The 25,125-nt window shown below is 49.0% G+C and overlaps 2 protein-coding genes and 1 long non-coding RNA gene across 5 annotated transcripts; 2 read left to right on the forward strand and 1 right to left on the reverse strand.

The window, feature by feature from the left end:
- Window positions 1-3,276: 3,276 nt before the first annotated feature.
- LOC111072379 (GPN-loop GTPase 2) lies at window positions 3,277-4,680 on the forward strand. Its single transcript, XM_022364216.2, has one exon. The coding sequence runs from the start codon at window positions 3,387-3,389 to the stop codon at window positions 4,308-4,310; it is 924 nt and encodes a 307-aa protein (XP_022219908.1). The 5' UTR covers window positions 3,277-3,386; the 3' UTR covers window positions 4,311-4,680.
- Window positions 4,681-5,769: 1,089 nt separating this feature from the next.
- LOC111072369 (hemocytin) lies at window positions 5,770-19,576 on the forward strand. The gene is made up of 27 exons (XM_022364202.2): window positions 5,770-6,060; window positions 6,325-6,420; window positions 6,476-6,568; window positions 6,627-6,668; window positions 6,737-7,129; window positions 7,191-7,318; window positions 7,372-7,467; window positions 7,534-7,731; window positions 7,985-8,148; window positions 8,221-8,378; window positions 8,457-8,611; window positions 8,668-9,270; window positions 9,339-10,457; window positions 10,523-11,416; window positions 11,478-12,026; window positions 12,092-13,408; window positions 13,474-13,552; window positions 13,610-13,859; window positions 13,946-14,687; window positions 14,753-15,247; window positions 15,307-15,813; window positions 15,874-16,357; window positions 16,423-18,206; window positions 18,275-18,490; window positions 18,554-19,009; window positions 19,069-19,325; window positions 19,393-19,576. The coding sequence occupies exons 1-27, from the start codon at window positions 5,954-5,956 to the stop codon at window positions 19,519-19,521; spliced, it is 11,511 nt and encodes a 3,836-aa protein (XP_022219894.2). The 5' UTR covers window positions 5,770-5,953; the 3' UTR covers window positions 19,522-19,576.
- A 2,805-nt stretch (window positions 19,577-22,381) lies between these two features.
- LOC111072384 lies at window positions 22,382-23,393 on the reverse strand. 3 transcript variants are annotated; one of them, XR_002607583.2, is made up of 4 exons: window positions 23,283-23,389; window positions 23,149-23,224; window positions 22,895-23,086; window positions 22,382-22,839 (listed from the first exon to the last, which is right to left on the reverse strand). It is a non-coding gene; the product is annotated as an uncharacterized LOC111072384 (long non-coding RNA). The 3 variants fall into 3 exon arrangements; XR_005968231.1 differs by having other exon boundaries at window positions 22,382-23,099; window positions 23,283-23,393; XR_005968230.1 differs by having other exon boundaries at window positions 22,382-23,086.
- Between the last annotated feature and the right edge of the window lie 1,732 nt (window positions 23,394-25,125).

Genomic DNA, 25,125 nt, shown 5'->3' on the forward strand with positions numbered 1-25,125 from the left:
AAAAAAAAGCAGCGACCTTCTGCTGATTTCTGTGCGCCTGGTATCTCAGATTTGAATTTAACCGTTTTCTGCCATTTGAGCGGTGGAAAGTGGAAGCAGAACATGAGAAAAAGAAGAGCGAAAAGAGAGAGCAACGAAATACAAAGAGAAACAAGAAAAAACGAAAATTTAATTAAAGAAGCGACCTTCTGCTGATTTCTGTGCGCCTGGTATCTCAGATTTTAATTTAACCGTTTTCTGCCATTTGAGCGGTGGAAAGTGGAAGCAGAAAATGAGAAAAAGAAGAGCGAAAAGAAAGAACAACGAAATACAAAGAGAAACAAGAAAAAACGAGAATTAAAAAAAAGCAGCGACCTTCTGCTGATTTCTGTGCGCCTGGTATCTCAGATTTGAATTTATCCGTTTTCTGCCATTTGAGCAGTGGAAAGTGGAAGCAGAAAATGAGAAAAAGAAGAGCGAAAAGAGAGAGCAACGAAATACAAAGAGAAACAAGAAAAAACGAGAATTTAAAAAAAGCAGCGACCTTCTGCTGATTTCTGTGCGCCTGGTATCTCAGATTTGAATTTAACCGTTTTCTGCCATTTGAGCGGTGGAAAGTGGAAGCAGAAAATGAGAAAAAGAAGAGCGAAAAGAGAGAGCAACGAAATACAAAGAGAAACAAGAAAAAACGAGAATTTAAAAAAAGCAGCGACCTTCTGCTGATTTCTGTGCGCCTGGTATCTCAGATTTGAATTTAACCGTTTTGTGCCATTTGAGCGTTGGAAAGTGGAAGCAGAAAATGAGAAAAAGAAGAGCGAAAAGAGAGAGCAACGAAATACAAAGAGAAACAAGAAAAAACGAGAATTTAAAAAAAGCAGCGACCTTCTGCTGATTTCTGTGCGCCTGGTATCTCGAATTTGAATTTAACCGTTTTCTGCCATTTGAGCGGTGGAAAGTGGAAGCAGAAAATGAGAAAAAGAAGAGCGAAAAGAGAGAAGAACGAAATACAAAGAGAAACAAGAAAAAACGAGAATTTAAAAAAAGCAGCGACCTTCTGCTGATTTCTGTGCGCCTGGTATCTCAGATTTGAATTTAACCGTTTTCTGCCATTTGAGCGGTGGAAAGTGGAAGCAGAAAATGAGAAAAAGAAGAGCGAAAAGAAAGAACAACGAAATACAAAGAGAAACAAGAAAAAACGAGAATTTCAAAAAAGCAGCGACCTTCTGCTGATTTCTATGCGCCTGGTATCTCAGATTTGAATTTAGCCGTTTTCTGCCATTTGAGCGGTGGAAAGTGGAAGCTGAAAATGAGAAAAAGAAGAGCGAAAAGAGAGAACAATGAAATACAAAGAGAAACAAGAAAAAACGAGAATTTAAAAAAAGCAGCGACCTTCTGCTGATTTCTGTGCGCCTGGTATCTCAGATTTGAAATTAACCGTTTTCTGCCATTTGAGCGGTGGAAAGTGGAAGCAGAAAATGAGAAAAAGAAGAGCGAAAAGAGAGAACCACGAAATACAAAGAGAAACCAGAAAAAACGAGAATTTAAACAAAGCAGCGACCTTCTGCTGATTTCTGTGCGCCTGGTATCTCAGATTTGAATTTAACCGTTTTCTGCCATTTGAACGGTGGAAAGTGGAAGCAGAAAATGAGAAAAAGAAGAGCGAAAAGAGAGAGCAACGAAATACAAAGAGAAACAAGAAAAAACGATAATTTAAAAAAAGCAGCGACCTTCTGCTGATTTCTGCGCGCCTGATATCTCAGATTTGAATTTAACGGTTTTCTGCCATTTGAGCGGTGGAAAGTGGAGGCAGAATATGAGAAAAAGAAGAGCGAAAAGAGAGAGCAACGAAATACAAAGAGAGACAAGAAAAAACGATAATTTAAAAAAACCAGCGACCTTCTGCTGATTTCTGTGCGCCTGGTATCTCAGATTTGAATTTAACGGTTTTCTAACATTTGAGCGGTGGAAAGTGGAGGCAGAAAATGAGAAAAAGAAGAGCGAAAAGAGAGAGCAACGAAATACAAAGAGAAACAAGAAAAAACGATAATTAAAAAAAAGCAGCGACCTTCTGCTGATTTCTGTGCGCCTGGTATCTCAGATTTTAATTTAACCGTTTTCTGCCATTTGAGCGGTGGAAAGTGGAAGCAGAAAATGAGAAAAAGAAGAGCGAAAAGAGAGAGCAACGAAATACAAAGAGAAACAAGAAAAAACGAGAATTTAAAAAAACCAGCGACCTTCTGCTGATTTCTGTGCGCCTGGTATCTCAGATTAGAATTTAACGGTTTTCTGCCATTTGAGCGGTGGAAAGTGGAAGCAGAAAATAAGAAAAAGAAGAGCGAAAAGAGATTGAAACGAAATACAAAGAGAAACAAGAAAAAACGAGAATTTAAAAAAAGCAGCGACCTTCTGCTGATTTCTGTGCGCCTGGTATCTCAGATTTGAATTTAACCGTTTTCTACCATTTGGGCGGTGGAATGGTTAATGGTTAGGTAAACATTGAGTGTAGAAACTTCCCTTTTTAAGTTAAAATATATCGTGGTAAATATCTTTGTAAGTAAAGTAAAGAATGATTATACAAGGAGAATTTAAAAACAGTAATATTTTGATTGTTTAAGTAGAACGGGGTTTGGTGGGTTAAGTTCGTTTTTAAAATGACAAGTTATATTTTGGTATATTTCTGAGGTTCCAGTCACACCGAACAGCACCGACAAAACAAATCAAGTCAAATATTTATTTTTTAATACATTAAGATACTTTTCAAAATGACCGCCAAACTCCATTTAGCGCACAAAAAATACTGACATTTTTCGCTCTCAATTCGTGATGATTTTTCAAAATGGGTAAAAAACATGTTAATCTAGAATAAAATCATAAATAATGTTTCAATGGAGCTTGGAACAAAACATTTAACATTAATTAAAAGAAGTAAGGTATACAAAAGTCCATACGCTTAGAAGAAACTTTGTTGACCAGCAACACTGACGTCACATTTAGTCAACATTTACGATTTATGCTTTGGCCATTTTTGTTTGAACCTTTTTATGGAAACAATGCAATAAAAAGGACTTCTGGAAACTTGCCAATCTTGTAGAAAATTTATGTATCTATCGGATAAAACTATTTTTTTTGGGCTGAGTGTCCCAGCTAGCTAGTAATATTAAACGGAATATCAAAATCGAGGAATATCAACTATCAAAACTATCGCAAAAACCATCTATAGTAGAGTAAAAGTAGTAGAGTAGCTGTAAAATATCGCTACTATCGATAGTGCCCTCTAACATTTTCAGTATCAAAAATTTTATATTTTATTTTCCCTTTGAATTCGCTGTCGAAAGTGTGATTTAACATAATTTAAAAGAAAATGTATAGTCAGAGTTTGCTTTTTGTGTAAAAGAAAACGCCAAGTAATGTTGCAACGTTTCCAAACGCAAGCAAAAGTGGAGAATCCTCGCTATGGGCAGCTGATAATAGGTCCGCCGGGCTCCGGCAAGACAACCTACTGTAACGAGGCCTACAAGTTCTACCGCGAGCTGGGCCGCCAGGTTGGCGTCGTCAATTTGGATCCCGCGAATGACAACATGTCGTACGAGCCGGTCATCAATGTCATGGAGCTGATAACCGTAGAGGATTGTATGGAGCACCTGCAGCTGGGGCCCAACGGAGCCCTGATGCACTGCGCCGAGTACCTGCAGCAGCACATTGAGGATTGGCTGCTGCCGGCACTGCGCAAGCTCAGCGCCACCCACAATTACTTCCTGTTCGACTGCCCCGGACAGATTGAGTTGTACACGCATCACAATGCCATGGCGCTGGTGTTCGAGCGCCTGGAGCGGGAGCGTTACAGTCTGGTCACAGTGAATCTCATCGACTCGCACTACTGTTCGGAGCCGGCCAAGTTCATTGCCACCTTGCTGATGGCGCTGAACACCATGATGAGAATGAGCCTGCCGCATGTGAATGTCCTGTCCAAGGCGGATCTGTTGCGGAAGCACGAGTCCAAGCTGCACTTCAATGTGGACTACTACACGGACGTGCTGGATCTGAAGTATCTGCTGGAGAAACTGGACGACGACCCCACTATGCGCAAGTACCAGAAGCTCAACGAGGCCATCTGCTCCATGGTGGAGGACTATGCCCTGGTCTCCTTCCAGCTGCTGGACGCCTTCAGCACGGACAGCATGCTGCGACTACGCAATCACATCGATAAGGCGAACGGATATGTGTATAAGGCAGGAGAGGAGCAGACTGTCAACTCTCTGCTGGCCTGCGCCGTGGGAGCCGAGTCTGAGGCTATGCGACAGCAACACGACGTTCAACCATATGTGGAATAGCATTCGCACCTTGGAATATTCCATTTTTTCCCACTAAACCTAGACAACAATAGAATACATAATCCATCACCTCCAACGGTCTGTGATAATCCTTGTCTGAAAAGCAAGACAATGAATGCTTCTCCGTAATGAGTGCGAGGACAGTGCAACACTATGAGCATGATCACGAGGAGCACCTCAAAATTTAAATAAACGATCATCTTTAATTATTATACTATTGGCTCGCTGGGTTGGAGTACGTACATGTCGCTCGTTATTTGATTGCCGACGCAACAGCATTTTGATGGCCTCTGGGCTCCAAATAATCCTAATCTTTGTTTATTGCCAAATTTTCAAGAATGATCAGCAAATATAAATTATATATTCGTTGTTTATGGAAATTGTGACCGCACCACCTAGCGTCGCTTGGTTGTAAGTGCCTAAATTTGCCGCGCCTCTGGTGACTTTTTGTTGCAACAGAATGGAGCCGCGCCATCTAGCGTCTTTTAGCTTCAAATCGTTATTTTGCTGTTATTAATAATCGATAATTATTTATTTTAAAAATTGTAAAATCGAATTTAAATGAAATATACAAATAAGTACTGTTCATTTAAATGTAAAACTTTATAGAAAATTCATAAGCTGTTGCACCACCAGACACATATATATACACCGTATATACGCTGACTGGCCATACGGACGCATTCGGAGCATTACAATTACAGGTTACAGGATGCGGTGTGTGACAGTGAACAGACAAAGCTTGCCCGATACCGAGCTCCAGTCCACGCTGCTACCATTAGTCCAGTGGCTTACTCTGATATCCGTAATGGCAGCCATAGCCAGCCAAACTTTCTGAAGGTACATATTCTATATATTCCTTGATTCGGCGACGGGCTGCTTCTAAGCTTTGTTATTTGTTATTCGCTGGGGGCCTGTTCAGATATCAAATATACTTACAATAAAAATGCTGGCAAGGGCGGGTTGTAGTTTAATCTCTTCTCGCAAAACTGTTCAAGTTCAATGGTAGTTTTTGCGTAATAGTACGTACTCCATTCATATGTTTCGCATGCCTGATAAATGGAATGGCGACGTAACAACCGATTGCGGCTCCCTCGACTTGGCAAAGCTTTCAGTCTGTGGTGGTGGTATACTTATGACATAGGCAACGGGAAGTGGCATTATCAACCAGGCATTGGTCTCAGCCTCTGCCTCAACTTGGCATATTTTGGATAGCCCCGAGTCACCGAGTCGATAAGCTGAAGAAAAGTGAATTTGTTTTTGCGCATTCCAGAATCCGTATAAAGTGGTGGCACCGACCCTACAAATCCCAAGCTCTTTGATAAGCCTTCCCCTCCATCAGAATGGAGATTGGCGTGGCCATCGGGCCTATAAAAGGCGCTCCCCAACCAATGGCATCATCAGTCGCGATCGCGCAGTTGCCTGAAAGTCTTCAAGTTACGTGGAAATCTACAAAAGTGTCGAGTGAATCAGTGTGTACAAGTGAGAAATAGTCCCAAGGACTTGAAGGACATACGCTTGAACAGTCGCAGTGTCCTGGAAATAATGGATTACCAGTGTTGATACTCGAAAGGATAACGGATACCCAGTGTCGATTTCAGTTCTACGAAAGCTGAAACTGCGTACTGAATAATCCTGCCAGAATGGCAAGGAAAGTGATTTATTTGTCCGTGTGGCTGCTCCTAATCGGCCATGTGTGGGCCGAGGAAGGGGATCTAGTGATGAACGATGAGGATGACGAGGATATAAAGTGAGTGAACTATCAGTTTATTGGAGGAGCTGGAGCAGATATACAAGAACTGCGAACGAAAGGGAAAAATTATGCAAAACTTTTGAGCTCTGAATCCTTTGGATTTGTCCTTCTTGGACAGCCACACATGTCCTTGAGTGCCTGACTCTTAAATCCGTTTCAAGAACGTTCGCTTATCTTGTTTTATGTCAATGCCAGATATTTTTAAGTCGCACTGAAATTGCGCTTAGTTTTAATGTTTATCTGGAATATTCGCAAATTTAGCCCCCTCGTCCAGGCCGTACCGGATGCCGTCGATAACGAAGTCGGCCGCGATGAGCGCCACATAAGCTTCTCGTTTCGGAATGCACCCCCAGTGAGGTATGGATAAGTCGGAAGGAAGCTAGATAAGGAGCTAATTATATAACAATTATAGCGCCCGGTACAGTTACGCCGGATCTGCTGGAGGAGTAGGACCAGGATACGGTGGTGGTGGCATCAAGACATCGGCCAGTGGCGCAGGGTACGGGTAAGTGGAAACACCTCTGGGCTCTTTGAATATCCTTTAATGTGCACTCCTGCCTCAGAGGGCTATTTGCGAACAAACTGCTTGGAGTTTTTGGCAAGGGGTAAGTAGGTGGATCACCACCCACATCGTCGATGATCCTGATCCGTAATCATGAAAACTTTTGCACAGAAACCAAGGAAACTTTTACGGTCACGTCGGACAGTCTCTGGCTGCCCACGGAAAGTGTGCCGCTCTGGAGCTGCCGCCGAACGTGCAATCCGAGTGCCACAATGGTCGCTGTAAGGTCTCTTGTCCAGCTGGATATAGCTTCGGCCAGGACATCCTAGTCCTGGAGATGTTCTGCAGCAACGATGGCTGGATCATTGGCAACTCCATATTCTCCGTAGTGCCACCCTGCCACGCCCGGTGCCAGCCGGCCTGTCAGAACAATGGCATCTGTCTCTCAACGGGCGTCTGTCAGTGTCCGGAAAACTATTACGGACCCGCCTGCCAGACGAAGAAGTCCGTGTGCGCCTCGTTTCCCAAGGCCCCAAAGAACTCTAAGGTCTCCTGCATGAACAAGTGAGTTCTGATGGGATTGTCGCAAAAAGGTGTGCTCGATGTGTTCTCATCTTCTTTTCAGTGTTTGCCATGCGGAATGTATGCGGGGATTCAAGTTCCCCGACGGCAGTGGAATAACCAACATTGAATGCCGCGATGGCCAGTGGGTACACACAAAGACTGGGCTGTCCAAGCCCCCCGACTGTGGCCGTAAGTAAATCCCATTATCCTTATCATTCTCTGTCTTATTCCGCTCCCTTCAGCCACTTGTGCGCCTGGCTGCGAGAATGGCGGTCAGTGCATCAGCTTCAATGTTTGCCAGTGCTCCAAGATGTTCCGCGGTGCCCACTGTCAATATAGTAAGTCTCCAAGCAGTCCCTTTCCCATCAGTTCTGCCAATCACTGAGTGCTTTGCTTCCTTGCAGACATCGCCAGCTGCAATGTGACCAACACAAACTTCAATGGCAACTACAAGTGCGCCTATGAGATGGAGGAGGCACGGTGCACCTTCACCTGTCCCCAGGTGCCCGGTCTAAAAGTCCAAGGACGCTTGGACATTGAATACAAGTGCAACTATCAGCAGGGCCAGTACCTTCCCTCACCGCTTCCCAAGTGCATATTTCGTGAGTATCAAGTGAATGACAATTGAAAATGTACCTTCCATGCTGTTTTCGCTGCTATTTAGTGGTGGTAGTTGTAATGTGCACAAATAATCGAATATTCCGATTAGGACGCAGCTTTTTGCCACCACTAGGCCCCCTATGCTTATCCTATTGGTGTTGATGTTTGATGTTTTCCAACACTCACAGCTGATTAGAATCCACGTGGAAAGTGCAAAAGTTTTTAAGTTTTCAAATGAGTTTTAAATATCCACAGCTCCTGGCTACACCATCCGCACCAAAACATCCTCAAGGGAGGAGCAGCAGGCTGGACGCGTCTATCATGGCGGTTATAGCGGTGAGACGGCCTATGAAATACGATCCGAGCGGGAGCAGCTACTAGCCATATTTGCCAAGTACATGGATATGGAGCGAAAAAGCGTATGTTAAATGTCTATAGGCTCTGCATGGATATTCGTTGATATTCTGATATATGTATGTATGTATGTGCAGGAATGGTGGTCATCGGAGGAGACTGTTGTTACCCCGGGCAGGTATTCCTTGTACCAGAGCAGCGAGTTGGATGTGGTTATAGACAAGACCCCGCGACCCGCTCTCTGCACCACTTGGGGTGGCATTAATATGAAAACCTTTGATGGCCTGGTGTTCAAGTGAGTTCATTTTGGATGAGACGAGACGGTGACTCATCCGGATAACAAATACATATGTTGTATGTTGCTTCCCCGCAGGGCTCCTCTGTCTTGCTCGCACACGCTGATCACGGACAAAGTGTCGGCAACCTTTGACATAATTCTGAAGGCGTGTCCCTATGGTTCCGGCTATGGTTGCGCCCACACACTGAAGGTTCTGTGGCAGTCCGTGCTCTACACCTTTGAGAATTTGAGTAAGGATACTGTCGTTGATGGATGAAATATTCTTCACATAGATATCTTCTTTTAGATGGAACCATTCAGCTGTCCACGCCCATCAAGAAGCTGCCCATGTCCGTCCAAGTGATGGGCATGAAGGTGATGCCCGTTGCACAGCATGTGCAGATCGATCTGGAGTCGGTTGGCCTCAAGCTCGACTGGGACCACCATCAGTATGTCTCCGTGCAGGCCGGACCCCAGATGTGGGGCAAAGTGGGTGGTCTGTGCGGCTCCCTCGATGGCGATCCGCACACCGACTTTGTCTCCCGCACGGGCAAGAAACTGGAGACTGTCAAGGCGTTCGCCGATGCCTGGCGCGTCCAGGATCACAGTGAGATGTGCCTCGTGGAGAACAGCGCCGAGCTGGACTTTGGCATGGAGTCCTGCGAACAGAGCAAGCTGCAGAAGGCAGTGTCAGTCTGTGAGCGCCTCCTGGCCAACGAAAAGCTGGGCGACTGCATCAAACCCTTCAACCACGAGGCTCTTATACGCACCTGCATGGCCGACTATTGCAACTGCGCCAATCGCGAGCATCCGGAGAGCTGCAATTGCGACGCCATTGCCATGCTGGCCAAGGAGTGCGGCTTCAAGGGCATCAAGCTGGAGCATGGCTGGCGCAATCTGGAGATTTGTCGTAAGTGTGGAGCATAGATGCGATTTCGAACAGTTCCTTACTGGAGATGTCTCCGCGTATAATTTCAGCCATCAGCTGCGGCTTTGGACGGGTCTATCAAGCCTGCGGTCCCAATGTGGAGCCCACCTGCGACTCGGACGTCGCACTGTCACCCAGCAGAGAGACCTGCAACGAGGGCTGCTACTGTCCCGAGGGCACGGTGCAGTACAAGGATGCGTGCATCACGCGCGAGCTGTGTCCCTGCACGCTGCGCGGCAAGGAGTTCAAGCCGGAGTCGACGGTAAAGAAGAACTGCAACACCTGCACCTGCAAGAACGGCCAGTGGCGATGCACGGACGACAAATGTGGATCGCGGTGCGGGGCCATCGGTGATCCGCATTACCAGACCTTCGATGGGAGGCGATACGACTTCATGGGCAAGTGCTCGTACCATTTGCTGAAGACGCCGAACATGTCGGTGGAGGCGGAGAATGTGGCCTGCTCGGGCGCCGTCTCGGAGGCCATGAACTATGCCGCGCCCGATGATCCGTCCTGCACCAAGTCGGTGACCATTCGCTTCGTCCTTCGGGATGGCACGCCCTCGGTTGTCAAACTGGACCAGGGGCTGACCACCCTCATCAATGACAAGCCCATTGCCAAGCTGCCCAAGATGCTGGGACGGGGCGAGGTGCTGATCCGCAGGGCCAGCTCCACTTTCCTGACCGTCGAATTCGCCGACGGCATTCGCGTCTGGTGGGACGGCGTGTCGCGTGTATATATCGACGCCCCGCCGAGCTGGCGGGGCCAGACACAGGGCCTGTGCGGCACCTTCAACTCCAATACGCAGGACGATTTCCTGACGCCCGAGGGCGATGTGGAGACCGCCATTGAGCCGTTTGCAGACAAGTGGCGCACCAAGGACACGTGCCAGTTCAAGGCGGAGACACACCAGGGTCCGCATCCGTGCACGCTTAATCCGGAGCGGAAGGAACAGGCGGAGAAGCACTGCGACTGGTTGCTGCAGGACATCTTCCAGGACTGCCACTTCATGGTGGAGCCGGAGAAGTTCTACGAGGACTGCCTGTACGACACGTGCGCCTGCAAGGACGAGCTGGCCAAGTGCTTCTGCCCCATCCTGTCCGCCTATGGCACAGAGTGCATGCGGGAGGGTGTCAAGACGGGCTGGCGAATGACGGTTAAGGAGTGTGGTAAGTGCGGAGTAATCAACCAAAAGCTACTCCAGCCTTTAACCCATCCCCATCCTGCCCCGCAGCTGTGAAGTGTCCGATGGGTCAGATCTTCGACGAGTGCGGCGATGGATGTGCCCTCACATGCGATGATCTGCCCAGCAAGGGGAGCTGCAATCGGGAGTGCGTCGAGGGCTGCCGCTGTCCGCACGGGGAGTACATCAACGACCAGGGCGAGTGTGTGCCCAAGCACAAGTGCCAGTGCAGCTTCGATGGCATGACCTTCCGGTCGGGCTACAAAGAGGTGCGCCCCGGGGAGAAGTTCCTCGATCTGTGCACCTGCCAGGACGGTGTCTGGGATTGTCAGGATGCCGAGCCGGGCGACAAGGACAAGTATCCGCCCTCGTCTGAGCTGCGCTCCAAGTGCTCCAAGCAGCCGTTCGCCGAGTTCACAAAGTGCGCCCCCAAAGAGCCGAAGACCTGCAAAAATATGGACAAGTATGTGGCGGATTCCACAGAGTGCCTGCCCGGCTGTGTCTGCATGGAGGGGTATGTGTATGACACCTCCCGCCTGTCCTGTGTGCTGCCCACCAACTGCTCGTGCCACCATGCCGGCAAGAGCTACGACGACGGGGAGAAGATCAAGGAGGATTGTAACCTGTGCGTGTGTCAGGCGGGCAACTGGAAGTGCTCAGATAACGGCTGCGAGTCCACCTGCAGTGTGTGGGGCGATTCGCACTTCACCACCTTCGATGGCCATGACTTTGACTTCCAGGGAGCCTGCGACTACGTCCTCGCCAAGGGCGTCTTCGATAATGGTGATGGCTTCAGCATAACCATACAGAATGTCCTTTGCGGCACTATGGGTGTGACCTGCTCCAAGTCTCTGGAGATTTCCCTTACTGGCCATGCCCAGGAGTCGTTGGTCCTCAGCGCAGATTCCGCCTACAGCACTGATCCGAACAAGTCGCCCATCAAGAGTGAGTCAAGGATCAATGCCCCTTTGCAACTCTAATAATCCTATCGTATCCTTCCATCCAGAGCTCCGAGACAGCGTCAACTCCAAGGGACACAATGCGTTCCACATCTACAAGGCGGGAGTATTCGTGGTCGTGGAGGTGATTCCCCTCAAGCTGCAGGTCAAATGGGACGAGGGAACACGAGTCTATGTGAAACTGGGAAACGAGTGGCGCCACAAGGTCAGCGGACTGTGTGGCAACTACAATGGCAACGGACTGGACGACATGCAGACACCGTCGTTGGGCCTGGAGACCAGTCCCATGCTCTTCGGACATGCCTGGAAGCTGCAGCCGCATTGCTCCGCCCCGGTGGCCCCCATCGATGCCTGCAAGGCGCATCCGGAGCGCGAAACCTGGGCCCAGCTCAAGTGCGGTGCTCTTAAGTCGGAGCTGTTCGCGCAGTGCCACGCGGAGGTGCCACTGGAGCTGTATTGGAAACGCTGCATCTTCGATACGTGCGCCTGCGATCAGGGCGGCGACTGCGAGTGTTTGTGCACGGCGATGGCTGCCTATGCGGATGCCTGTGCCCAGAAGGGCATCAATATACGCTGGCGTTCGCAGCATTTCTGTCGTGAGTACTGCAGGATTCCTCTCACCCATTTTAGATAAATCTATATTCGTTTCTCGACGTTTCAGCCATGCAATGCGATCCCCACTGCTCGGACTACAAGTCCTGCACGCCGGCCTGCGCTGTGGAGACATGTGACAACTTCCTGGATCAGGGCATCGCGGAGCGCATGTGCAACAGGGAGAACTGCCTCGAGGGGTGCCACATCAAACCGTGCGACGATGGCTTCATCTACTTGAACGACACCTACCGCGAGTGCGTGCCCAAGGCCGAGTGCAAGCCCGTGTGCATGGTGCGGGACGGAAAGACCTACTACGAGGGCGACATCACCTACACGGATTCCTGTGCCACCTGTCGCTGCTCCAAGCGCAAGGAGATCTGCAGCGGCGTCAAGTGCAACCTGCCCACGCCCAGCACGCCCGCTCCAGTCGTGGAGGGAACCACCGAGACAATGCCAATGGCCACGCAGAATCAGACCAAGTGCGTCAAGGGCTGGACGAGATGGTGCGACAAGGACAAGGACGCCTCGGACAAGAGTGTGCGGCTGAACGACGAGGAGAAGGTGCCGCGCTACGATCGCCTGGAGAACGTCTACGGCACCTGCTTGAAGCAGTTCATGACGAAGGTCGAGTGTCGGGTGAAGGACAGCCACGAGGCGCCCGAGCAGATGGATGAGAACGTGGTCTGCAACCTAGAGGAGGGTCTGCGGTGCACTGGCAAGTGCCACGACTACGAGCTGCGCGCCTTCTGCCAGTGCGACCAGGAGCCACTGCCGCCCGCCCCCAAGCCCACTGAGCGGCCCCAAATAGGGCTGGCCTGCGATGCTGGTGTGGTGGAGTACAAAGACTTCCCTGGCGACTGCCACAAGTTTCTGCACTGCCAGCCCAAGGGAGTGGAGGGAGGCTGGATCTACGTGGAGCAGACCTGCGGCGAGTACATGATGTTCAATCCCACGATGTTCATCTGCGACCACATCGCCACTGTCCAGGAGCTGAAGCCCAGCTGTGGCAAGAAGCCCAAGCCGGAGCCGGAATTGGAGCCCCTCCAACATTGTCCCGAGGGCAAGGTTTGGACGGACTGTGCCAATCAGTGCGAGCACACGTGCCACTACTACGGCAGCATCCTGCGCAAGCGCGGCCTCTGCCAGCCCGGTGAGCACTGCAAGTCTGGCTGCGTGGACAAACTGCGGCCGGACTGCCACACGCTGGGCAAGTACTGGCGGGATGAGGACACCTGTGTGCATGCCGACGAGTGCCCCTGCATGGACAAGGCCGAGCACTATGTCCAGCCCCACAAGCCCGTCCTTGGGGAGTTTGAAGTCTGCCAGTGCATCGACAATGCCTTCACCTGTGTGCCCAATAAGCCGGATCCCATCACTCCAATAGGTGAGTAATTCTGTGCATTCATTTCACTATTTATTTAATTTGATTATTTGATCTTTTACTTTCAGAGGGAGTGCCTGAGCTGGAACCTCTGGTGCCCATTTTACCCGTAACCCTTACCCCACCACTGCACTGCGCTTCGGATCGGTAGGCGCTAGACAGCTACTCAATCTTTATTTGTTCTCAACGTTCCTTCGCTTTTAGGCTCGTGCCGAAGATCGAGAATGGCCCTCGCTCCCTGCCCGACAGCATCTTCAATGCCAGCTCCCAGCTGGCACCAGAACACGGCCCGGCCAAGGCTCGTCTCACCAAAAATCAGCCACAGGGCAGCTGGTCACCCAACATCAACGACCAAATGCAGTATCTCGAGCTGAATTTCGGCCGGCCAGAGCCCTTCTATGGAGTGGTCATGGCGGGCAGTCCCGACTTTGACAACTATGTGACGCTCTTTAAGGTGAGTTCCCCCCACCCCAAACCGCACCAACACTCTCCACTCTTCATTCTCAACTGTTTCTCTGACCCATTGTACTCTACTCACAGATCCTGCACAGCCATGACGGCATAGCCTATCACTATCTGGTGGACGAGACGGAAAAGCCGCAGATGTTCAATGGCCCCCTGGACTCTCGGGCTCCGGTTCAGACCTACTTTAAGGTGCCCATTGAAGCGAGCTCGTTGCGCATTTATCCCCTGAAATGGCACGGCTCGATTGCCATGCGTGTGGAGCTGCTGATTTGCGGTGACAAGGAGGAACCCAAGCCCACCACTTCCATCACGCCAACCAGCACGGAGCATCCAGCGCATTTCCAGGAAACGGAATGCATCGATGAGATGGGCGTGGATGACGGAAAAATGTACGCAGATCAGGTGCAATCGAGCAGCGTTTGGCAGCTGCCTAAGCCGGCCAAGAAGCCGGCACTGTTGGATCTACTAAAGCTATCGACGCCCCTGTCCTGGCGCCCTCTGTCCAATACCCCGAATGAATACGTGGAGTTTGATTTCCTGGAGCCTCGAAATATCTCTGGTTTTGTGACCAAGGGCGGCCCCGATGGCTGGGTGACCGGCTACAAGGTGCTCTTCTCCAAGAAGAAGCCCATCTGGAACACGGTGCTCTCGCCAAGCGGACAGCCGCGCATCTTTGAGGCCAATGTGGATGGGGAAACCGAGCGCAGACATCACTTTAAGCCGCTCATACTCGCGCAGTTCCTCAAGGTGGTGCCGGCCAAGTGGGAGAGGAACATTAACATGCGCATCGAGCCCCTGGGATGCTTCAAGCCCTATCGTAAGCCGCCACTCAAAGTCTGCCTCTATGTGTATCGTGTTCTAATGAACTTTCTCAATTCCTAGCTGAGATCGAGCGTCAAGTGACGGTGGACAATAGCGCACCCAGCAAGTGCAACATTTGCGCTGGCATTGCAGGACCCCAGTTCAGAGCCAGCAACTGCCCATGCCACAGCCAGCCGGCTCTCTACTGGGATGGCAACAATTGCGTGCAGCACAATCTGTGCCCCTGTGTGGAGAACTACGTCAGCTATCCGATTGGCAACAAGTTCGAGAACTCCGCCTGCGAGGACTGTGTCTGTGTGCTCGGCGGGCACAAGAACTGCAAGCCCAAGAAGTGTGCGCCCTGTCCGGATGCCAAACTGCGACCGGTGATCACCAGCGATTGCTTCTGCAAGTGCGAGCCCTGCCCCAAGCAGCAGAGATTGTGTCCTTCCAGTGGAGACTGCATCCCAGAGGTGCTCTGGTGCAATGGTGTACATGATTGTGCGGACGATGAGGACGCCAGTTGCACAGATTCGTTCACTGTTCCGCGCGAACCCATTCGGGTGAAGAATGAGAGTGTGTATCTAACCTAAAAACAGACAGAATATCTCTGTATTCACGCATTATCCTTTCAGCCGAGATCATCACCTGTCCAGCGCCCGCTTGTCCTCCGCAAATGAAGATCAAAATCATCGAGAAGAAGGCGCGCAAGATGTCAAAGATGTTTACCTTCTCCAAGCAGGTGTCGATTGTGGACGACGGCGAGACCATCACCAAGACGAAGTTCATATCCTCCTCGGAACAAATGCTGTCGATGCCCACCCAAGAGCTGGACTTCCAGCTGGAGGAGCAGTGCAACGAGTTCACCTGTGTGCCCATAGCCACCAAGGTGGTGGACAAGAACGAAACTGTCACCTGCTCGGAGCCCAAGTGCCCGGAGAAGTACGATGTGGAGCTGGACATGAGCACGGCGAAGGCGGGCGACTGCCTGAAGTACACCTGCGTCCTCAGGCCCAACAAAGACGATGTGTGCGAGATTAGCGGCAAGAGCTTCACCACCTTCGATGGTACCCTGTTCAAGTACGGGCCATGCAGCCACATTCTGGCCAGGGACATACACAACGGCAGCTGGTCCATATCGGGTAGGATTTGATCAGTCACTGATTTGGGAATACTTTAAACATGAATCCACGCTTGTACAGTTCATCAGCAGTGCACCGACGAGTCGCGCAAGATCTGCCACAAGGTGATCACCATCCAGGACATACAAGCGGGCAATGAGCTGGTCCTGCTGCCCCACTTGAAGCTCAAGTTCAATGGCTTCGAGTTCACGGTGCAGCAGCTCATCAACTCGCCCATCTGCAAGGCCTCCTTTGTGGTCAGCCAGCCGGGCAAGACCCTTCTGGCTGTTTCGACCAAATACGGCTTCTGGATACAACTCGATGACATTGGCATCGTCAAGGTGGGCATCTCCTCCAAGTTCATACGCACTGTGGACGGCCTCTGCGGCTATTACAATGGAAATCCCAGGGATGACAAGCGTTCGCCAGAGGGAAAAATCATTGCTAACACGGAGAGCTTCGGCGACAGCTGGTACGACAAGCGAGTGCCCAAGGAACAGTGCGGGGATCTGAAGTGCTCCAGGGAGATGCAGGCCAAGGCGCTGCAGCAGTGCAACATCATTCAGTGAGTGCTGTGGTTGATCCTGCTCCTGCTCCATCGTTACTGTATCGATGCTCCTCCATCCACAGCCATCCCACCCTTGCCCGCTGCCACAAGGCCGTGAACTACAAGCAGTTCCTGAACAACTACTGCCTCGAGGCCGCCTGCGACTGCATGATGGCCAACAACGGGGATCCGGCCGCCTGCAAGTGCAAAATTCTGGAGAGTTTCGTCAAGAAGTGCCTCAGTGTGAATCCGCTGGTGCAGCTGCCCACTTGGAGGGCGGTGTCTCAGTGCGAGATCAGCTGCCCGGCGCCTCTGGTGCACACGGACTGCTACAAGCGACGCTGCGAGCCGTCGTGCGACAACATCCATGGCGATGACTGCCCTGTGCTGCCCGACACCTGCTTCCCGGGCTGCTACTGTCCGGAGGGCACCGTGCGGAAGGGCCCCAACTGCGTGCCCATCTCCGAGTGCAAGGACTGTGTGTGCAATGCCATCGGAGCCTCCAACTACATGACCTACGATCGCAAGAGCTTCAGCTTCAACGGCAACTGCACCTATCTGCTGTCGCGCGACGTCGTCCTGCCCGGAGTCCACACATTCCAGGTGTACGTCAGCATGGACGATTGCAAGAAGCTGGGACAGAGCAGTCCCGTGGACGGTGGCAGCTGCGCCAAGTCGCTGCACATTCTCAACGGGGATCATGTGATCCACGTACAGCGAGTGCCGCTGCAGCCGAAATCCCTTCAGGTGTTGGTCGATGGGTTCGAGGTGAAGCGGATGCCCTACAAGGACAGCTGGATCTCGCTGCGCCAGGTGGTGGGCAAGGAGCTCGTGCTATCCCTGCCCGAGTCGCATGTGGAACTAACCGCCTCGTTCGAGGATTTGATCTTCTCGTTGGGCGTGCCCAGCATCAAGTACGGCAGCAAGATGGAGGGCCTCTGCGGGGACTGTAACGGGAGCCCGGCCAATGACTTGCAGCCCAATCCGGCCAAGAAGAAGCCGGGCGTGGATGCCATCCAGAGCTGGCAGGCGGACGAGCCCAAGCTAGGACTCACCGACGCCCAAGAGTGTCTCAGCGAGGATGTGCCCAAGGAGCAGTGCATCCCGCTGCCGCCGGAGAAGGATCCCTGCCTGCAGTTCTACAATGCCGAGCTGTTCGGCAAGTGTCCGCTGGTCGTCGATCCCATTGCGTACGTCTCCGCGTGCCAGCAGGATATCTGCAAGCCGGGCAACACCCAGCAGGGAGTCTGTGTGGCTCTGGCTGCTTATGCCAAGGAGTGCAACCAGCACGGCATCTGCACCACGTGGCGAAGGCCGCATCTGTGTCCCTATGAGTGTCCCAGCGACATGGTGTACGAGCCCTGTGGCTGTGCCAAGACCTGCGACACCGTTAAGGCCATGTCAGAGTACGATGCAGTAAGTCTGAAGAGCCAGACGGTCATCCGGACGGTGAAGAGCGATGAGATGTGCATCAGCTCGGAGCGCTTCGAGGGCTGCTTCTGTCCCCCCGGCCAGGTGATGGACGCCGGCAAGTGTGTGCCGGAGATAGCCTGCTCAAAGTGCGACGATGGCTTGCATTTGCCGGGCGAGAAGTGGCCAAAGGACAAGTGCACCGACTGCCAGTGCGATGAGAACGGCAAAACGTCGTGTGTGCAGAAGAAGTGCCAGGTGGAGGAGAACATCTGCGCCGAGGACTACAAGCCGCAGATAATTGTCACCAAGGAGGAGTGCTGCCCCAGATACCGATGTGTGCCAGAGCCCAAGGATCCTGCCAAACTGTGTCTGGCGCCTATGATGCCTGTCTGCGGTCCGGGACAGTTTAAGAAGCAGAAGAACGACGTCAATGGCTGTCCTCAATACATTTGCGGTGAGTTGGGATCTCGCTTGTGCTTGCCCCGAGGTTCCCTAACCCATATTTATCTTTATCTGCTGTAGAATGCAAACCAAAGGAAGAGTGTGAGGTGCTGAAGCCGCCGCGGGAGCTGATGCCCGGCGAGAAGCTAGTCAAGATTGAGGAGGGTTGCTGCCCCACTCAGAAGATCATCTGCCAGACAGAGCTGTGTCCCAAGGCGCCCATCAGTTGTCCAGAGCGATTCTACGAAGTGAAGACCACAAAGGAAATCGATGAGTGCTGTTCCACCCACTCCTGTGGTAAGTACAGAAACGAAATGGGAAAGGTTTAAAATTAAATAACAAATTTATTCTCACTTTTAGTGCCGCCGAAGAATCTGTGCATTGTCCAGTACGAGCTGGAGGACTCATCAAAGTTCACCAAGCAGGTGGGCGAGAAGTGGACTCATGCCAAGGATGTGTGCAAGCGCGAGACCTGTTCGTATGGCCCCGATGGCAATGCACAGGTGCTCAGCACTCTGGAGATGTGCTCGACGGACTGTGCTCCTGGCTTCAGCTATCAGAGCCTGGATAAGAGCAAGTGCTGTGGAAAATGCATCCAAACCGCCTGTGTGTTCGAGCAGAAGTTGTACGCAGTCAATGATCTGTGGAAATCGGCGGATAACTGCACGCACTACAGCTGCCTGAAGAAGGATGGCCAGCTGATGGTCACATCCTCGCAGGAGATCTGTCCGGTTGTGACCGACTGTCTGTCCCATCTCCTGTACCAGAATGGCTGCTGTAAGCGCTGCAAACTGGAGCCGAAGCCGGAAGACAAATGTGAGTAGACATGCATACATTCGGTACCCAGATTATTACCTATTCCTCGTGACTTTTAGCCACTTGTTTGCCCGTGTCCTTGGCCGAGTCACAGACCAAGGAAATCCTCAAGTTCCCCAAGCCCGGTCATGGGGTCTGTGTCAATGCCGAACCTATTAAGGGCTTTACCGACTGCCAGGGCGCCTGCTCGTCCGGATCCAAGTACAACAGCCTCACCGACATGCACGAGAAGTTCTGCACTTGCTGCAGCATCAAGTCCTACCAAGCGATCTCAGTGAAAATGGTCTGCCAAGACGGTCACACGTACAGCCAAAGGGTGGGTCCATCTCTATACATTGATTCGACTGCCTGGAAATCACTTTCACATTCCCTCTCCCTTGCAGCACGAGGTGCCCGCCAACTGTGGCTGCTCGCCCTGCTCCGAGCTCTCGGACCCACCGATCGATATGCGAATGCTGCCGGACGTGCAGTCTCCACTGCTGGCGCTGCTCGGAAATCATCAGCACATCTAAATGAGCTAGTTGCATATGTTTAAGTTAGTAAAGTGAATTGAGCATTCAAAATATAAAAAAAAACTGCATAAAAAAAATGGTTTTATTTATGCAAGGGCAGAAAAATCGATTCCACTCCTGGACTTGTGCATCTTCACTCGACAATCTACATGGAGATCTACATTTATATCCATATGAAAATCAATACAGATCAATCAATCCTCAATGGGCAGGGTCCAGCGGGTGTCAGTCGCTTACTATGTAGGAACCGAATAATCCTAGTAATATTATTCAAACCCAACACAATTTTGTATATTTAGTTTACGTTAATTTTCTGGCCTGGTGCTGCAGCACCATGCAACATTTCCCCATAGCACGCAACTCTAGAAGAGGGGCCTGCAAATTGCAGAGTGCCTAGCCATTAACAATGTTGTGGCACCTTTCGACAATGCACTTTGCTCCGCCCAGCCCCGGCTTATTGGTTATTGTTGATCCCTTGCATTTTGTTTGCTTTATTATTATGTACAGGGATACATGGTGGAGTTGGTGTGGTGTATAATAGGTGGAACATCAGCCGAGTCCATCTGCTTGTCGGATGGAGCCCTTGGATTGGGGCGAATATTGGAGCTAGTGCAACCCAATTGGGTTTTTCACTTTAATCCATCGGATAGGAGGGTATTCGATAGTTCGAGTACGAGTATTTTCAAAGTGCAGTACCAGGGTCCGTACAGGATGCCGCTACAAAAATGCGTGCCATGAAACTGCATATGAGGGATATAATAATAATAATAATAAAAAATAATGACAAAGACGAAGACGATGACGTTGTGCAGCTGAAATTAATTTATTTACTGCGCTCGGAGAATGGCGAGCAACAACAAAAAGAGAGGTGGGATCTGCAGCAAGGTCCTACACTTTTCTTTCAGTTAAGTTTTGCACATTCATTGCATTTTATTTATTGGATGATTCAACAATTTACGTAAGTTAGGCGACGCGAATATTGAATTATCCTTTCGTGCGGCCAAAAGAGCAGTATGCGGAAAAATGGTAACTGGAGGACTTGTTCCCATTGCGGAGATCGGGTCTGCTAAGAGAAGGTCCTGGTGCAAAGGCAACTCGTAATGCCATGCTAACGTACCTGGCTAAGTTATTTTTCCGGCCTCTTGCCAAGTTGTGCATATTTAATTTGTCTTTGTCCCCGCTCTCAGATCTGACAGGAAATATGATATATTCATCCTCCCAGCAGGCACATGTTGCAGTCTCTGCATCTTGAACCATTTTTATAAAAATTCTCCCCCTTTGAGGGGAAAGTAGTTTCAGCAGCCAAGCAAAGCAAGGAAACTATTTCTGCATCTGCAAGAGCCGAGGAAATAGTTAATTAAATAGTTGCCGTTGAATTCCATGAGGTTAAGAGTCCATATTACACTCCCAGTGGTATCGTAAAGGCGTGACTAATTGTATCCGAACTTAGTCCCCCCCCAGACTGCAATGGGCATCCCATATTCAGTCTAAGAGCTAACAATGAGCAACGTAATCTTAGGCAGGAAATGAAAATCAAGCTGGCAGACCCGGTGAGAGAGTACACAATCGATATGCAATCTTCTTAAATACCATATAGGTAGCGGGGCTGCCACCGGATGCCGCTTAAAAATCTAAAATGCAAAAATCGTTTATTTGCTCGAGAGCCGTTAAAATGTACAACAAATGAACGACTAACCATGAGAGTATGGAACAGAACGGAAAGGTAACTGGACCCGGCCATGCTGCAAAAAGTCAAACATGGCCATTTGTTGCAGGTTTCAATTTCAGTTGATTGCATACCCAGAAAGAGACTGAAACAGGGGGAAGAGGGCAAGTAGGGGCCTTCAATGCCTTGCCATTTGACGAAGAAACTGTTGTAGATATTTGGACGTGCAGTCGAGTGCAAAAAAGAACACAGACGGACGGAATCTTTCCGTCCCTTTGGTGCTCAGACATATGTAGAGCTCACATACAAAAATTATAAGGATATGCACTACGTGAAGTCAATAAATAAAACAGTTGTGTACTCCCGTCCCAGAATGAAAAGGAGGAAGCAGGAGCAGTAGCAGCAGGAGTCTTCACACTGAGAGGAAAACCCAGCTCTAAAATAACTGCAAATGAGTATTTAGTTCTGACAGATCACGAGTCAATACACTATTTCCTTTTAAGACCTAGGATTAGGATTTTTTATCTATTTTTGCAGTGTAACATTCTTGGAAAAGGCAAAGACGACGGCTGGGAACAAACACGTTCGATTTAATACAAATGCGCTTAGGTGCGGGTGGAAGGATGGCTCGCTCCTGCTCCTGGGCGGGATTTATGCCAAGCGACGCTTTTAGTCTTCGTCGCCAGCAACAGCTGCTGCTGAAGCAACACCACCACCCCGGATAAGGCGCCTGCCACTGCAACAGCTGCGCTTACAAATGCTCTTGCATAAAGTCGTTTCTGCATCTGGTCTGCTTGCCCAGCATTTTTGCAATAATTCTCTGCCGAACCATCATGGTTACTTAATTTGCTTGGGCCAAAATAAACATTCGCATAGAGTGGACGGAATGCAGTGGAAGTGTCTTTTCATTGTACCTCTAAGCAGAGGGTCCATACAACTTTTATTTATATGCATTTCATTCGGAACGAGACCAGCTCTGACCGATTCTCGAGTAAACCCTGTGCATACTCTTTGCGTACCACAGAACAAGAAACAAATAGAGATAGAAAACATTCGTTGCAGAGCGAGAGAGATGGCAAGAATTAGAGGGCGAGACACTATTTGGCCTTGCAATGAATTCAAAATTATGTGGGATATGCTTATGGGAAATGCAACAGCTACATACAGAGTGATAAATAGAACACATACCGCACAGACACACACATCCATAAATATATATTTATGTACATATATGTATCAAATTAAAGAATATTTTGTTAAGTAGACAAACTACGATGTAAACATTATTAAGGCTTCCCACAAGAGATTTTCACTTCCAGTCAATTTAGCTAGCGTTTGTTTTTCGAATTCTTCAATATTCCTTTAATTTCAGTGCGACGAACTTTGGGTTGCTCACGAGATTTCATCAGATTGCAGCAACTTCCGACCAATTCCTTGAACCACACAAAAAACGTGCAGGAAGTACGGGACAGGAAGTTATACAGCCCGTCCGGATGGGTGGCTGGGAGACCATCGCCCAGTTGAACAGACTGAGTCCCACGGTGATCGCCTCCAAAAGAAATAAGCGAGTGGCATCTGTCTCAGTGATGAGACGAAGAATCATGTCAAGAGTACTTTCCAGTTTGGTCCAGAAAAACGCCATAGTAATCTCACTAATGAGAAAGACAAAGACTGTCTCTATAATTATCTTGAGCAACCTACTCTTACGGTACGATTTCTTGGGTAGTAGATTGTTGCCGTGCAGCACATCCATCATTGACAGAAAGAAGATAAGGCTGCCCCAGTAAGATTGTACTTCATAAGCCTCCCCATCAAAGATTAAGAGCGAGAAACTCGAAAACAGGTGCATGTAGCAGGCAAACAGAATTGGTAATAGTTTGGTCATGGCTATAAATGGGCCTGTGGCTTATCACTTATTAGCAAAATTATAGAATTGCATTTAAAATCAAGTAATTACTTACTTTTGACTTCTGTTTCTGCGGACGGACTATTCCGTTCTTATAGTTGAATAAGCTGGAGGCTACGACGTGTATAGACCTACAAGTTACCATTTTAATAATCAAATTATATAATTAATGCGAGTTTCAATACTTACTCTTGAATTTATTGGAGAAACATATGAAAACAACTGAAAGTATCTGAATGTGAAAAAGTCAATGAGATATTGTTAAAAATTTTGTTGAATTTAAAATGATAGACTATATTGATTTAAGTTACTATATTGCTAGATATCTAATAGCAGATATTATTCCTCAATCTAAGAGAATGAGTCCATAAGCAGACCCAAATTAACAATAATGCATTCATGACGTTAAATTATAACCCGCTGTAGATATTTATGTTTAATCCCTTCCATTTATATAGCGACAAGAATAGAATAATGTGTTCCTAAGATTCGAGTTTCTAAGATTAGTTTCTCCATGCGAATATCCACCATAAGTACCTTGATACAAATCAAAATAATAAATAAATAATATGGGGAATGCCTTGAGGTGTACAGCCCGCACACGTCTATGAAATGTAATGCCATATACAACCGTCGCAGATAATATTGACAAATGACTGGCCTAATTAATTACCAGGTGGCAGGTGCAGAGGTTGATGCCGAACCATCCCCTCAATTAATCGGCTCCTTCCAGTATGCCAGCACCCCTGAAAATCGTTGGAGAAACTTTTGACTTAAGCGGAAGGGAAACGGCAAAGTGGAAACTAAAGTCAGGTTGGCACAGACTGCCACACATTGGTTTTGGGGCTCGTCAGTGGGGTCCTCTCGCCTAACTAAGCTGCTGTAAATAAATGCGGTAAATAATTCATTATTTTTCGCTTATGATTTTAATCCGCTTTTGGCGACGACCACGACGCAGGACCTAGGAACCAAGACGAGGGCGACTTTTAAAAGGAGACCGAAGCCTTTTGTTATTTGCACAGGAGCACTTTGGTTAAACATAGCGGCAAATGGAAAGGTCCCCGACAATTGGACACCCCTCTATCCATCCCCACACCTAGCGAAAGTCTCCTCTATCTTTGGCTGTACTATTCCCAGGGGGCAGCGCTCACTGCAGAACAGAGTGCCAACATTTACAATTTCAAATTTCGACTGTTGTTGACTTAAGCCAACTGTAAATATGGGTGTGTCCCTTTTTTTTCGTGTGGGTGTGACTGTTTTTATTTTTTAACTTTTTGTTTCAATTCTGGCAGCTTAAGCAGCACTCTGACGAGAGTTATAGGATATGATGGGGTACCAAGAGTGGGCAATCACAGACAGACCAGACACCCACAGAACACCCTTCTGTAGCATGGCTATGCTTTTTGGCTGTGGGCGGCTTTTAAGGTGAAAAGTTTTGGATCAACTTTTAAGCCCAAGCGGCTAAGCCTATTTGTCTAGCTAAACCGATACACACATGCTGGCAGGATGTAGATGGAGCAAAAAGAAGGTCCACACACACACAGATACAGGTAGAGGGTACAGCTTCCACAGCTGCAGCTACATATACTTATATAGATACGTTAATTGCTGTTGCATTCATTTGGTTGGTTCATCTTTTATAGTTATTTCTTTATTAGTTTTATCGTAATTTTTTATTATACGATTTCTTATAGTTTGCACATGTGCTTTTCGCTCGTGTGCTAAGTTCTTTCCGAGTTACGTAACATTTTCCCGATGCTCCCATATCGCAAATTACAGCCGAAAGCACTACCACTACCCATTCGCGTTCCTAGCATCACTAAGAGCATTACCTGGCTAATTGGCCAAAGATAAGAGCAATACTTCGAAAGGCTGCTGTGCTCTCTGTTCTACTTGGACTTGTGCTTATTCAAACCGAAATCGGCTTGCCAAGGTATTACAATCAATTATGCAAATCGTCACATATGCAAAGGATATCTACGACAAACCAATCGGAGAGCCCACACAAACACACACCAGGTTTAAGCGAAGG

The sequence above is a fragment of the Drosophila obscura genome, unplaced genomic scaffold (genome assembly GCF_018151105.1).
Source record: "Drosophila obscura isolate BZ-5 IFL unplaced genomic scaffold, ASM1815110v1 contig_42, whole genome shotgun sequence".
Lineage (NCBI taxonomy): Eukaryota > Metazoa > Arthropoda > Insecta > Diptera > Drosophilidae > Drosophila > Drosophila obscura.